General features: G+C 36.3%; 1 protein-coding gene across 1 annotated transcript in view; it reads right to left on the reverse strand.

Moving 5' to 3' along the window:
• Positions 1-5,924: 5,924 nt before the first annotated feature.
• Positions 5,925-12,568, reverse strand: part of LOC105070763 (uncharacterized) — a 34,389-nt gene continuing 27,745 nt past the window's right edge. The window contains 2 exon segments of the mRNA XM_074362022.1: positions 5,925-8,094; positions 8,096-9,090. Of these exon segments, the coding sequence (XP_074218123.1) occupies positions 8,011-8,094; positions 8,096-9,090 (1,079 nt within the window). The 3' untranslated portion in view covers positions 5,925-8,010.

Below are 12,568 nucleotides of genomic sequence, written 5' to 3' on the forward strand. Positions count from 1 at the left end.
ATCCACATATGAAAGGAAAAGAATTCATAACTACATTTTGCATCAGCAGCCTGGGACGCAGTTGAAGCTGACTGAAGTTGGCAAAGAGGAAGATTGACGACGCAATGCCTGGCTGAGCGGACCAGCGGCTGGAAGTGCAGCGAGGCGCAGGGTCGCCCTCTAGTGGCCAGCTCGAGGGCCGACCTGCATCCTACAGTCCCACTGTGGCCGCTCCCAGCCCGGCCCGCGGGGCTTCCTCATCCTGCTTCCTCTCTTCCTCTGGGCATTGTGAGAAGGTTTCTGAGGTAGGAGTGTTAAATGTTTATTTTTTGTCACACGTACACATATAAATATAATTTGCAACTATTTGCTGAAGTGTCCCAACAGTACAGAAGTGGTACCCATGCTAGTCCCCTTTAAAAATTGGAAAGTCTTAATTTGGCAAATTTGAGAAATGTGGCAATGGGTACTGGCTTTAATCTTCATCTCAGTGATTTCCATTCACAAGCATAGCCTATTTTCTACACGGCTTCTAGGGTAAACTGATAAAACGGAAATAAGATCACTTTACTCCGCTGCTCAAAATCTGTCTCCATCGCTCCTAGAAAACCATCCAAACTGCTTCTGGTGTTGGTCAGCAGGACCAGGAGTTGGAAAAAAGAACAGACATGGTGGGCTGAGGGTAGGGAGATCGAGCACCAGCTGGAACCTCCTGGGTACCTCTGCATCCATCTGTCCATCACCACAGCTGACTAAAATGACTTTCAGAGAGTAAAGGCAGCTGCTTTATTTCTGCCTTCCAAATTTCATACAAGTTCTTCTTTTGGCCAACTCTAATTGGAACTGTTCAGGGAAAGCGATACTGGGAAATACAGTTCCCAGTTTAAGCAAGCTGACAGAACACAAGCCATCTCTGTGGTCAGGAAGACCACCCTTAGAACATGACACCCGAGCTGAGACCCGAGGATGAACCTACCACAGGAAGCATCCAGGCAAGAGCTTTCAGGCAGAGGGAACGGTACGTGCAAAGGCTTAGCCCACGTGAAGAACAGAAAACAGACCACAGTGGCTGGACCATAAGGAGCAGGGGGAGAACGGTATAAAATAAAGTTTAGCTATAAATAGGGAATGGCCAGATTATTGTGGGCTCAAAAGGTAAGGAGTCTGGACTTTATCCAAAGTGCCAGTAACTGAAGGGTTCTAAGCAGGGAAGGGACATAATCAGATTTGAGTTTTCAAGAAATCACACTGGCCGCTGTGAGCTACGATGCATGGTGGTGGGCAAGAGAGGAAGGCGAGTGCGCGTCCTCCCCCACATACTTGTGTGCCTGTCTTTCTGTAATCTGGATTCCTAGAAGAGGCGTTTCTTAGTCAAGAGGTAAGCACATTTTACCTTTCATACGTATCCAAATTGCTTAAATACTGCCTCCTTGAAGCGCCTTCTGTGACCCTGTCATCTAGGTGTTCCAGCCCCTGTCCTTCACTTTGTGGCACCTGTTTATCTTCCTCTTAGCACTGATAATGATACGTAAGATCTTGTATTTATTTTCTTTTTTATCATGTCTTTCCCATGAAGGTAGGACTTCGTCTTATTCCCCATTATACTCATTGCCTAGGACGGTTCCTGGCGTGTAGACAGACAGTAAGTGAAGGTTTGTCGAATAGATAATTGCCCCCAAAGAACCTGCACAAATTTATACTTCCAGCAACAACATGTGACAGTCTGGTGTCCAAATTACTCAGCCAAAAAGGATATTACTACTCTTTTCTTCCTGGGGTAGGAGGGGAACATAAATGATATTTTTATATTTTGTTGTTTATGCTCTGAAAACTACAACACGATTAAAACTACAACTATATTCTGCTAACTAGAATGGCAAAAAAAAAAAAAGCCCCCCAAAACAAAAACAAAAACCTGACAACATCACATTCTGGAAGAATGTGGAACAACCGGAATTCCCATACATTGCTGGAATATAAAATGAAACACACAGCTGATTTACATGCTGGTTAATGAAAAAAAATCTAAAAGGACCATTATACTTAAATTTGAGAAAAAGAAAAAAGCCTAAGAGTTACAAAGACTTGAACACCTAATGGGCTGAGATGAAGGCATCCAGAACTCAGCACAGGCGCCCACTGGAGCTGGGAATGGGCGGCTAGAGCCTGGGCCAAAGAAGAAATCACAAGAAAATTAGAAAATATTCAGGTCAGTTAAATGACAGTGAAGATATGATATATCAAAAGTTGTGGGATGCTGCCAGTGCAGTGTTTAGAAGGAAATTTGTAGTGTTAAATACCTCTTTTTATGAAAAAAGAAAAGTCTAAAAATAAATGACCCAGCCTTTTGCTCTATGATGTCCTGGGTTCAATCCCAAGTATCTCCATTAAATAAATAAACCTAATTACCACCCTCAAAAAATCCTACTGATACAGAGTTCAGAGCGATTCTGAGTTGGTGAACCCATCCACACCAGGAGGGTGACACACCCCAACTCCACAGGGACAGAAGCTCCAGCGCTCGAGACCCACCCCAGACCTCACGCTATGTTATCTCCTCATCCAGCTGTTCACCTCTGTTCTTTATCATATTCTTTAATAAACTGGCAAATGTAAGAAAGTGTTTCCCTGTGTTCTGTGAGCTGCTGTAGCAAATTAATTGAAACTGAGGAGGGGGTCATGGGAACCCTTTATTTGTAACCAAATCAGACAGAATTTGTGGTAACCTGAGGACCTGCTACTTGCAACCGGCCTCCAATTAAGGTGGGAGCAGTCTTGTGGGACTGAGCCCTTGATCTGTGGGATCTGACACTATCACCAAATAGGTAGTGTTAGAATTGAGTTAAATTGTAGGACACCCAGCTGGTGCCATGGAGAATTGCTTGGGTGAGCAGAAGTGAAGGGTTCTGTGTGAGTGTGGTAGTAGTGAGAGAAAAGGAGACACACAGGAGGTGGAGAACTAGGTTTTCCCTATTCAGGAAGCAAAGAACTCAATCTTTCAAACTCAGGGACAGAGAACAATTGGGGAGCATAGATTCAATGTATGTATCACAACTTGGACAACAGCACTTTACCTCTGAAGGGAGTCATTCCTAAACTGGTACCTTAGCTGAGTCCTAAAGAGGCCATCCTCAAATTCTCTTAGACCGGCAGCTTCTAGGTGATATGGCTTATGGTAGGACCAGTGGATTTCATGATCATACACCCTTTTTCACACGTCCTTCACTACAAATGTGCACACTGATTGGGCTGAAGCCATGATTTGTAGGGTCCCACATGCATAAAGCAGGCATTCAGTAAGCTTTCAACTAGTTTTGCAGCCAGAGTCACTGCAGACAGTGAAGGCAAACCCACATCCAGGTTAGTTGTCAATTCCAGTAAGGCCAATCACCTCTTCTTCCAGGATAGAATGTGCCCATTGTAATCAACTTGCCACCAAGCGGCTGGCCGATCTCTTTGAAGATGTTACCACAGAGGCTTAGAGTCAGCCTCTGCTGCTAAAGTTTCAGGTGTTCAACAGCAGCACTAGCCAGCTCAGTCTTGGTGAGGAGACTACGCTGCTGGGCCCTTCAGGTAACACCTCCACCCCTGCGATCTTGGTTTCTCAGCTCACGAGCTCACTGCACAAGCTCTGTGGTGGAAAGACACACAGCCTGGTTGAAATTTGCTGGTATGTCTGGTTTCAAGTGCCTCTTCTGTAAGGGGTTCTTTCTGAGACATGAAGATCTACTTTGTGCTTGTGCACAATCCCATGTACATCCCTCTTGCCCAGAATTCACCAAAATACATGTCTATGTTCAAACCTCTGGAACTTGTGACTGTTACTTTATTTGGGAAAAAGGTGTTTGCAGATACAAGTTAGGGTCTTGGGGTGAGACCACCCTGGATGACGCAGGTGGGTCCTAAAGCCAATGACAAGTGCCCTTATAAAAGACAGAAAGGAGAAAACAGACATAGAAGAGGTCACATGAAGGTAGAGATTGGAGTGATGCAGCCAAAAGGAATGCTGACAGCTACCAGAAGTCAGAGAGGTGAGAAAGAATTCTCCTCTAGAGGCTCCAAAAAGAATGTGGCCCTGCCAATACCTTGATTTCAGACTTCTGGCCTCCAGAACTGTGTGACAATCCATTTCTGTTGTTTTAAGCCACCTAGTTTGGGGTAATTTGTTATACCAGCCTCAGGAAATGAATATGCATATATCTTGGGCTTCCGTTGTCAGTATTCTGCCCAGTAAGGGGCTCTATCTACTCTATGGCATAGACCCTTGTGTGTCATCAGAACCCTACAAATTTATCTTTGTCTACTTTTTATTATGAAAGTTTTTGCATAATTTTAGATGTATTTTGTTTTGTAATCCTGGTTCTGCCCTTAAAAGCTGGGATGAGTTAGACAACCTTAGCACCTTAATTTCTTGTACTATTGAATTTAGAAACCAACAAATGTTACTTGTCCTTTTTGTAAATCTAATTTAAAAGTTCACTGATAAAATGGTTATACCCAATCTTATTGTTTTAGGTTTAATTACTTTTACTATTTTATTATTTAGGTTTATTATTTTTCTTTTTTTCCCCTAAAGTAATGTTGTTTTTCCAACTTTTAAATGATTTGAAGAGAGCCATGCCATTATAATTCTATCAGTGGTTATAATAAAACTTTTTCAAAATTCTTTTAAAATTTGTGCTTACCCAGTAGTGGTTATGGAAGGAACTGAAGAAGACTCTAGATTTGTGTGCCCAGCTCATGTCTTCTGGAAAACTAAAACAAAGTAGCACTCAATTATTCCCTTCTGAAATTTAATTTTATGCATATTATGAGATGTTTCTCCAAACAAATAACCAGGTATCCCAATGTCACTTATTGAATAATCCATTCTTTCACTACTGTTTTGAGATATTGTTTCTATTATACACTAAATTCTCATGTATAAAGGAATAAGTTCTCTTTGTTTCCTATTCTATAGATAAGAATTGTTTCATCTGTGATATACTAACTACTTTTGTTTCCTACAGACTACCACTTGAATTACTTGGAGGGCCAGCCCCATTTGTTGCTTCTAATTTTTAACAGTTGTTTAGTTATTCTAACATACTTATTGTTAGTGTGCTAAATTTCACTTTAAAATCCCATTGAATGACAAGGATTCCAAGACAATTAAATGTGGGAAAGAACAGTCTTTTCAACAAAGGTGTTGAGACAACTGACTATCCACATACAAAAGAATGATGCAGGACCCCACCTTACACCATACACAAAAAAAGTTAACTCAAAATGGATCATAGGCCTAAGAGTAAGATCTAAAACTATAAAACCTTTGGAAGAAAATATGTAAATCTTCACAACCCTGGGTGAAGGTCATGACAAACAATAAAGATTAGATGAACCGGACTACATCAAAATTGAAACATTTTGTGCTTCAAAGAATATCATCAAAAAGTGAAAAGATAATCAACAAGAATGGGAGAAAATGTTTGCAAATTACATATGTAAGAGTTCAGTATTCAGAATATATAAAGAGCTCTTACAACTCAACAAAAGGACAAATAACCTAGTTTAAAGTTGGCAACGCATCTGACAGACATTTCTCCAAAAAAAAAAAAAAAAACCAGTATGTGTGCGTGTATAAATATATATATATATACATATATATATCTCAGGAAAAAATTAGCACCGACAATGATGTGGGAAAATAAGAACTCTCACATGTTGCTGATGCAATTGAAAACTGGTGCAACTATTTTAGCAAATAGTCTGGCATTTCCTTGAAAGGCTAAACATAGAGTTTACATATAACTCAACAGTTTTACTTCCAGGTATATATATCCCAAGAGAGCTGAAAACATGCCCACACAAAAATTTATATATGAATGTTCATAGCAGCATTATTCACAATAACCAAAAGTGGAAACAACCTGTCCATCAATAAATGGATTTTTTAATGTGGTATATCCATTCAACAGAACTTTATTTAGCCATAAACAGAAACGAAGTGTGCTATAATATGGACAAAGCTTGAAGACATTATGCTAAGTGAAAGCCAGCCAGAAAAGGCCACATATTTTGTGATTCCATCAAAACAAAAAAGCCAGAATAGGCAAATCCATGGAAAGAGAAAGCAGATGAGTGGTTCCAGGGGCTGGAGGGAGAAGAGTAACAGAGAGTTACCGCTAATAGGTATGGGTTTCTTTTTGGGGGTGATGAAAACGTTCTGAAATTAGACAGTGGTGGCAGTCACACAAGTCTGTGAATATACTAATAACCACTGAATTGTACTCTGAAAGATCAAATTGTGTGGTATGAAAATCGTATCTCAATAGAGCTGGTTTTTTAAAATTCCATTGAGATTTTGACTTAAATTTACAAATCAAAGATAAATTTAAAACAAACTGACATCTTTATACTGTTTTTCAATCATGTTTCATTTACTCTATTCTATGTTCATTATGAAAGCATTATCCTATAATAATCTCTTGAAATTTTTTTTATTCCTGGCATTTTTATTTATTTATTTATTTATTTTGGTCAATACTGTGGCTGTCACTTTTTCCCATTACACTTTATTTCTTCTATTTAAGAAAGCTTTTTACTTGGGCACTGTTGATAGATTTTACATATGTATATATCCATATCCATCTTGGTAGTTCTGCTAGCTGGATTTTCTAGTTACCAAATATATCATCTCAAATAATGTCAAGTATTTTTTTTTTCCTCTCTCTTCCTTTCAAACATTACTAGCCTGTATCTTTTTTCTCTTATTGAATTATCTGGGATCTTTAGAACAATGCTGAGTAGTGACACTGACCATCATTTGTCTCATTCCTGCTTCTGATAAGAACGTTTTAGTTATCTGCAGTGTTTGGTAGGTTTCTGGTAAATATCATTAATCAATTTAAGGAAGTTTCCTTCTGTTCCTAACTTTAGAAAAAACATCAATGCCTGGAGAATTTTGCCAAATGCTTTCACAGCATCTAGTAAGATACATTTTTTATTAATGTACATTTCTACTTTTGAACTAGTCTGGAAGTCCTATGATAAATCACAGTATTGATTTTACTAAACTGTTAGATTTGACCTGTTAATGATTCAATTAGAATATTTAACTTCCCTTTTATCTGTATTTATGTTCCTTTTCTTACTCCTAGATATTGTGTTTTCTCCTTTTCCCCCCATCATCCTACTTGCTAGAGTTTGTATATTGGCTTATCAAGTGCACTTTTTGTACCTAGTTCATTAATGTATTTTTTTTTAATCTTTATTAATGCATTTCTTTTATTTTCTTTGGATTTATATTGTTATTTGGTTTTCTATCTTTTTTAACTGAATGCCTATGTTCCAGTTTTATTATTTTCTAATAACTGATTTTTTTCTGTTTGAATATATTCTTTAACACAAAAATTACTCAGAAAAATGTTTTTAATTTCTAAATAACACTGTGGTGCTATTTTTAGTTGTTCATTTCTTTCATCTCATTGTACTAAAAAATAAACAGGGAAAGCTTGAATGTTTCCCTCAGGGAGAATTTGTTGATATTTTCTTTGTAGCCATATATGTACTATATAGTCTATTAAAAATATTCCATGAATACTGGAAAATAATGCATATTATCTCTGTGGGGGAAAGCATTCTTGTCTATGGCTATTAAATAAACTTGTCAAATTTTAAAATTCAAACCCTCCATAACAGTGTTTATTTAGTATTTTAAATGAGAACTACTAAAAAGACATATAAACAATTTTTGTCACCCCTCTAAAACTTCTGTGTATCTGAAAAGGCTTTTAGTATAAGTAAATATATACATTTATAATAAATTATCTCAAAAAATAATTTCCTATATTTCTCTGAAAAACAAACTTTAGTTTTGGAAATAAACAGTTCCATGTAAGTTTTCATCACAATAACACATTTTTCAGATGAATTATAAGAACACTGTTTCTTCTCAGTACAAACATTATAATACTGAGTAGGTGAGTATTTTGCCTAAAGTTTTTCTTGCATAACAATCCTAGAGTTGTTTGTTTATTTGTTTGTTTTTTACTACTGCGAGTGCTCAGAGGTAAGTGATGACCTATGGCTGCACACTTTCCCACATTCACTACTCTGATAAGGTTTCATTTCTGAAATGAGTTCTCTGATGTCGAATTAACAATGTACTATGACAAAAAACACCACCGCATTTATTACACTGATAAGGTTTCTCCCCTGTATGTGTTCGCTTATGTTTAGCAAGGGCTGAGCTTAAGCTGAAGGATTTTCCACATTCATTACACTGGTAGGGTCTCTCTCCTGTATGAGTTCTCTGATGTCGAATTAGTGATGTTCTGTAGCAAAACAATTTTTGACATTCATTACATCGATAGGGTTTCTCACCAGAATGTATTTTCAGATGTTCAGCAAGGTGTGTACTTCGGCTGAAAGTTTTTCCACACTCCTTACAAACATAAGGTTTCTCTCCAGTGTGAGTTCTCTGGTGTTCAGTAAGATGTGTGCTCCGATTGAAGGTCTTTCCACATTCATTACACTCATAGGGTTTCTCTCCAGTATGGATTCTCTGATGTTGAATGAAGGCTGGAGTATGGCTGAAGGCTTTTCCACATTTATTACATTTGTAGGGTTTTTCTCCTGTGTGAATTCTCTGATGTCGGATTAGTGATGTGCTGTGGCAAAAAACTTTTCTACATTCCTTACACTGGTAGGATTTCTCCCCAGAGTGTATTCCCTGATGTTCAATAAGATGTGTGCTCCGGCTGAAGGTTTTCCCACATTCCACACATGCATATGGTTTCTTTCCAGTATGAATTCTGTGATGTTGAGTAAGGGCTGAAGTATGGCTGAAAGCCTTCCCACATTCATTACAAGGATAGGGTTTTTCTCCAGTATGTATTCTCTCATGATTTCTAAGGGATGATCTATGACTAAAGGCTTTTTCACATTCATTACACTCATAAGGTAGATTCTCCCCGGTATGGACTCTTTGATGTTGAGTAAGATTAGTGCTCTGACTAAAAGCTTTTCCACATTCATTACACTCATAAGGTTTCTCCCCAGTATGTATTCTTTGATGTTGAATAAGATTAGTGTTTCGGCTGAAGGATTTACCACATAGTTTACATTCATGTTTCTCTCTCATAGAAATTTTCTTAGATTCCATTTGTACTGAACTATAGCTTTACTTTTAAATCATTTCCAGAATAAGTAAGGTTTGAGATACAAATACATCTTTTCTCATACCTAAAAACATTTTTCATTTATAAGTTGCCTTTAAAAAACTCTACTCAAGCAGAATTTTGGTTTAAGCTCTGACCATTTGTATCATAATTAGGAGGTCTTTATCTTCTAGAAACTCTCAGTTTAAAAAGACTGGAGCTGAGATTAAATATTTCCCTCAAATCGTTATATTCAGGATCTTCCTCTTGAATTGCTTTTCCTTATAATCTAATTTTACTTGTGTTTCTCAAACTGGTTATCAAATTTCAATTCTTCTAATGTGAAGAACCATCACTGAAAAATGTTCTAACACTATGCCATGACACTATTTGTTTTTCAGAAGGTTTCTGCTTTGGAATTAATGCTCTGACTTTGGATATAGTATTCAGGATTAAACAGAAGACAGTATCTCTTCCCTCTGGAATATAAAGGGGAGAATAAGACTCACTCATTAGTTACAGAAAAATATATAATAAAAATAAAAATAAACTAGTGCTGATAAAACAAAGTATACAGCATAGGTTCTGATTAATATGGAAGTTTAAACAAGGAAATGATTAATATAGAAAAGCATGGTAAAAGGAATGATAGCACTGAATCAAAATTCATAGTATAATCAAAGGTAAAGATACAAATAGTAAATGAAAAATAGTCAATGATACTAATTCAAATAAATGTATTTGCAAAGAAGAGATTAAAAATAAGAAAGGAAAAGGAAAATGGGAGTAACAAATTCTGACAAGCAGATAAATGTCATCTAGTAGGAGACAGAAAAATTGAAGGTTTCAGTCATAGTAGCAACATGAAAAATGTGCAGTATTTTAAATGAAGTGCTTGTTCATTTCATCTAAAATGGATAATAGAATAAAGCTATCAAATTCAGCAAGAAAGTATAATATAAAGAACATGGGCCAAGATTGGGATAATATGTAAGAATTTAGTATAGGAGTAAATCTAAAACATAAAAAGGAAGAAATAAAAACATACTGACATTGATTATGAGGAATTTTTACATAATGAGATTCATAAAGATACTTGGTTTCTAGCCAAGAAAGCTGGAACTAATAGTGGTAAAAATTATAGAAATACTGAAGAAGGAAAAAGATGCTACTTAGAGAAAGTTGGTGATTTAACTTTTTATCATATTGTGTTTAAAGTGATTTAAAGTGAAGTGGGACATTCAAGTAGTGATAGACTCTAAGCAGGGAAATTATGGGAAATCAAATGAGATATGCAGGCTGAAAAGAATATATCAGGGAATTAATGACATGGAAGGATTGTTTTTGAGGATATCAGAATGCATAGATTCTTTGGGATAAAAAAATCAACAAGTTTAAAAAAAAAACCTTAAAAGGGCATGCATTTGTGTTAGGGAGGAAGTGAAACTAATGGAAAAGTACTTGGAAAGAGATTAGAACAGAAAATAATCTAGTGATGTCACGCAAGCAAAGACAAAATATCAAATGCAGCAGAAAGTTTGAATATGGAAAGAACTAACAACAGGTTTCTATCAAGAAAGAATTCAGGAGTCGGGGGTCTCTTCAAAATAATTTTAGTAGAAAGATATACATTAAGAGTCTAACTTCTGGAGGGAAGGTATAGTTCAAGTGGTAGAGCACATGTTTAGCATGCACAAGGTCCTGGGTTCAATCCCCAGGACTGCCTCTAAAACTAAATAAATAAATAAATAAACCTAATTACCTCCCCCTAACCGGAAAAAAAAAAAAAAAAAAAAACACCTAAAAAAATTAAATTAAAAAAAAATAGAGCAACAACAACAACAAAAATCTAACTTCAAAGATTAAAATAGAATAGAATTGAAGCTGTTAGCTATGAGTATGAAAGTTTGATAATGAAAGGAGAGAATAAAATTAAAAAGTAAATTAAAAATAAAATATTGTTATACAAGACGTTCTTTTAAAAGCAAGAAAAATCTTTTGAATGTCTAAATTTAGAAAAGGGAGAGACTGAATTATGAAATAATCATTAAATCAAGGCCCCAAAACAAGTAGAAAAACAATAGAGTTTGGGGCACAAATAGAGGGATTTATTAACAAATGAAAGAAGGTAATCTCTTCCTCTGAGATCACAAAAATATGTGAGAAGATGGATAAAGATATGCAGAAATGAAATTGGATGTTGCTCCCAAGAGATGAACTCCATTCTCTACACAGACAAGAGGGGCTCTGCACAGTAGACACTAACCAGTACTTCCAAGTCTCCCATCCAGGACCAACATTGTCATGGTCCACCATCACAATGGACCAATGGACTATTATTTACAAGGATATCTAGCTACTTGATTGTTACTGATTCTTTCTTGGCTAAGTGTTTTGTGACATTTCTCACTTATCCCTCTGTTATCTATTAATATGGTTCTTCCTACTTAGAAGATAACACCTGATTTAAAAAGCTGATGCTTGTATTCCTGGTGAAGGATATGGGCTTGGGTGGTTATGATGGATCTCAGAATTGTGTCCTAAATTGTCTTCAGGAACTCTGAAATATAGGACTGTTGATGCTGCTAAAGTAACATAATAAACTTATATATATATACACAATGTTTGAAAGGAAAGAACAATCATTTGTTTAATAATAAAAGAAATATCTTGTCTCTATGCACAAATAAAATTTAAAAAACCTCTGGCCTCTAAACTCAGAGTCCAGCTCAGATAAGAACTTGTAAATTGCATAATCCCACATATTTTGACATTTGTTGGAAAAGTCACAGCATTCTGTAGTAATTATAAAGCTATACTCATCCAATGAGCTATGGCACCTGCAGTTGTTATCACTCCCCTGTACAGTATCTGATAATGTTCTGATTTTTTTCTTTGCCACAAGGTAAAGCCCACTGGGACATCCTTCAATGCCACTCATTCCTATAACATCAAACAAATACCTATTTACAAAGGGATCCTTCATGTGTCTACTTATGAAAGAGTAAAGATAACTGAAAATAACGAAGTAGAGGGCTAGGAAATTGTTCAAAGATGGTTCAGGGATCTAAAGTTCTAAGTTCAAGAGTGGCCAAAAGTACTTATTTGGTGCCTACTGTGGACCTGTTGAGAATATACAGAAGCAATACTGAAGTTTCCCTACAAAAACACTGAAAATATGAACTGTCTGTCTATCTACCCATCTATCTATTAATAAACTATAAATATAGAAATGTAAACTCAACTCAAGAAATAACAAAGTATATAGGTATCATAAATAGATAATGCATAAATAGACATAGTTATAACCCTACTGATGGTAGCAATACATAAAAAAATATGGGTCAATCAAAAGCAAAGTGATGATAACAGAACATATTAAAAAAGAGGTGTTAAGAGATGCAAAAAAATAGTAGGTTCTTCCTATTCATACATAATCTGGAAGAAGA

The sequence above is a fragment of the Camelus bactrianus genome, chromosome 4 (assembly GCF_048773025.1).
Source record: "Camelus bactrianus isolate YW-2024 breed Bactrian camel chromosome 4, ASM4877302v1, whole genome shotgun sequence".
NCBI lineage: Eukaryota > Metazoa > Chordata > Mammalia > Artiodactyla > Camelidae > Camelus > Camelus bactrianus.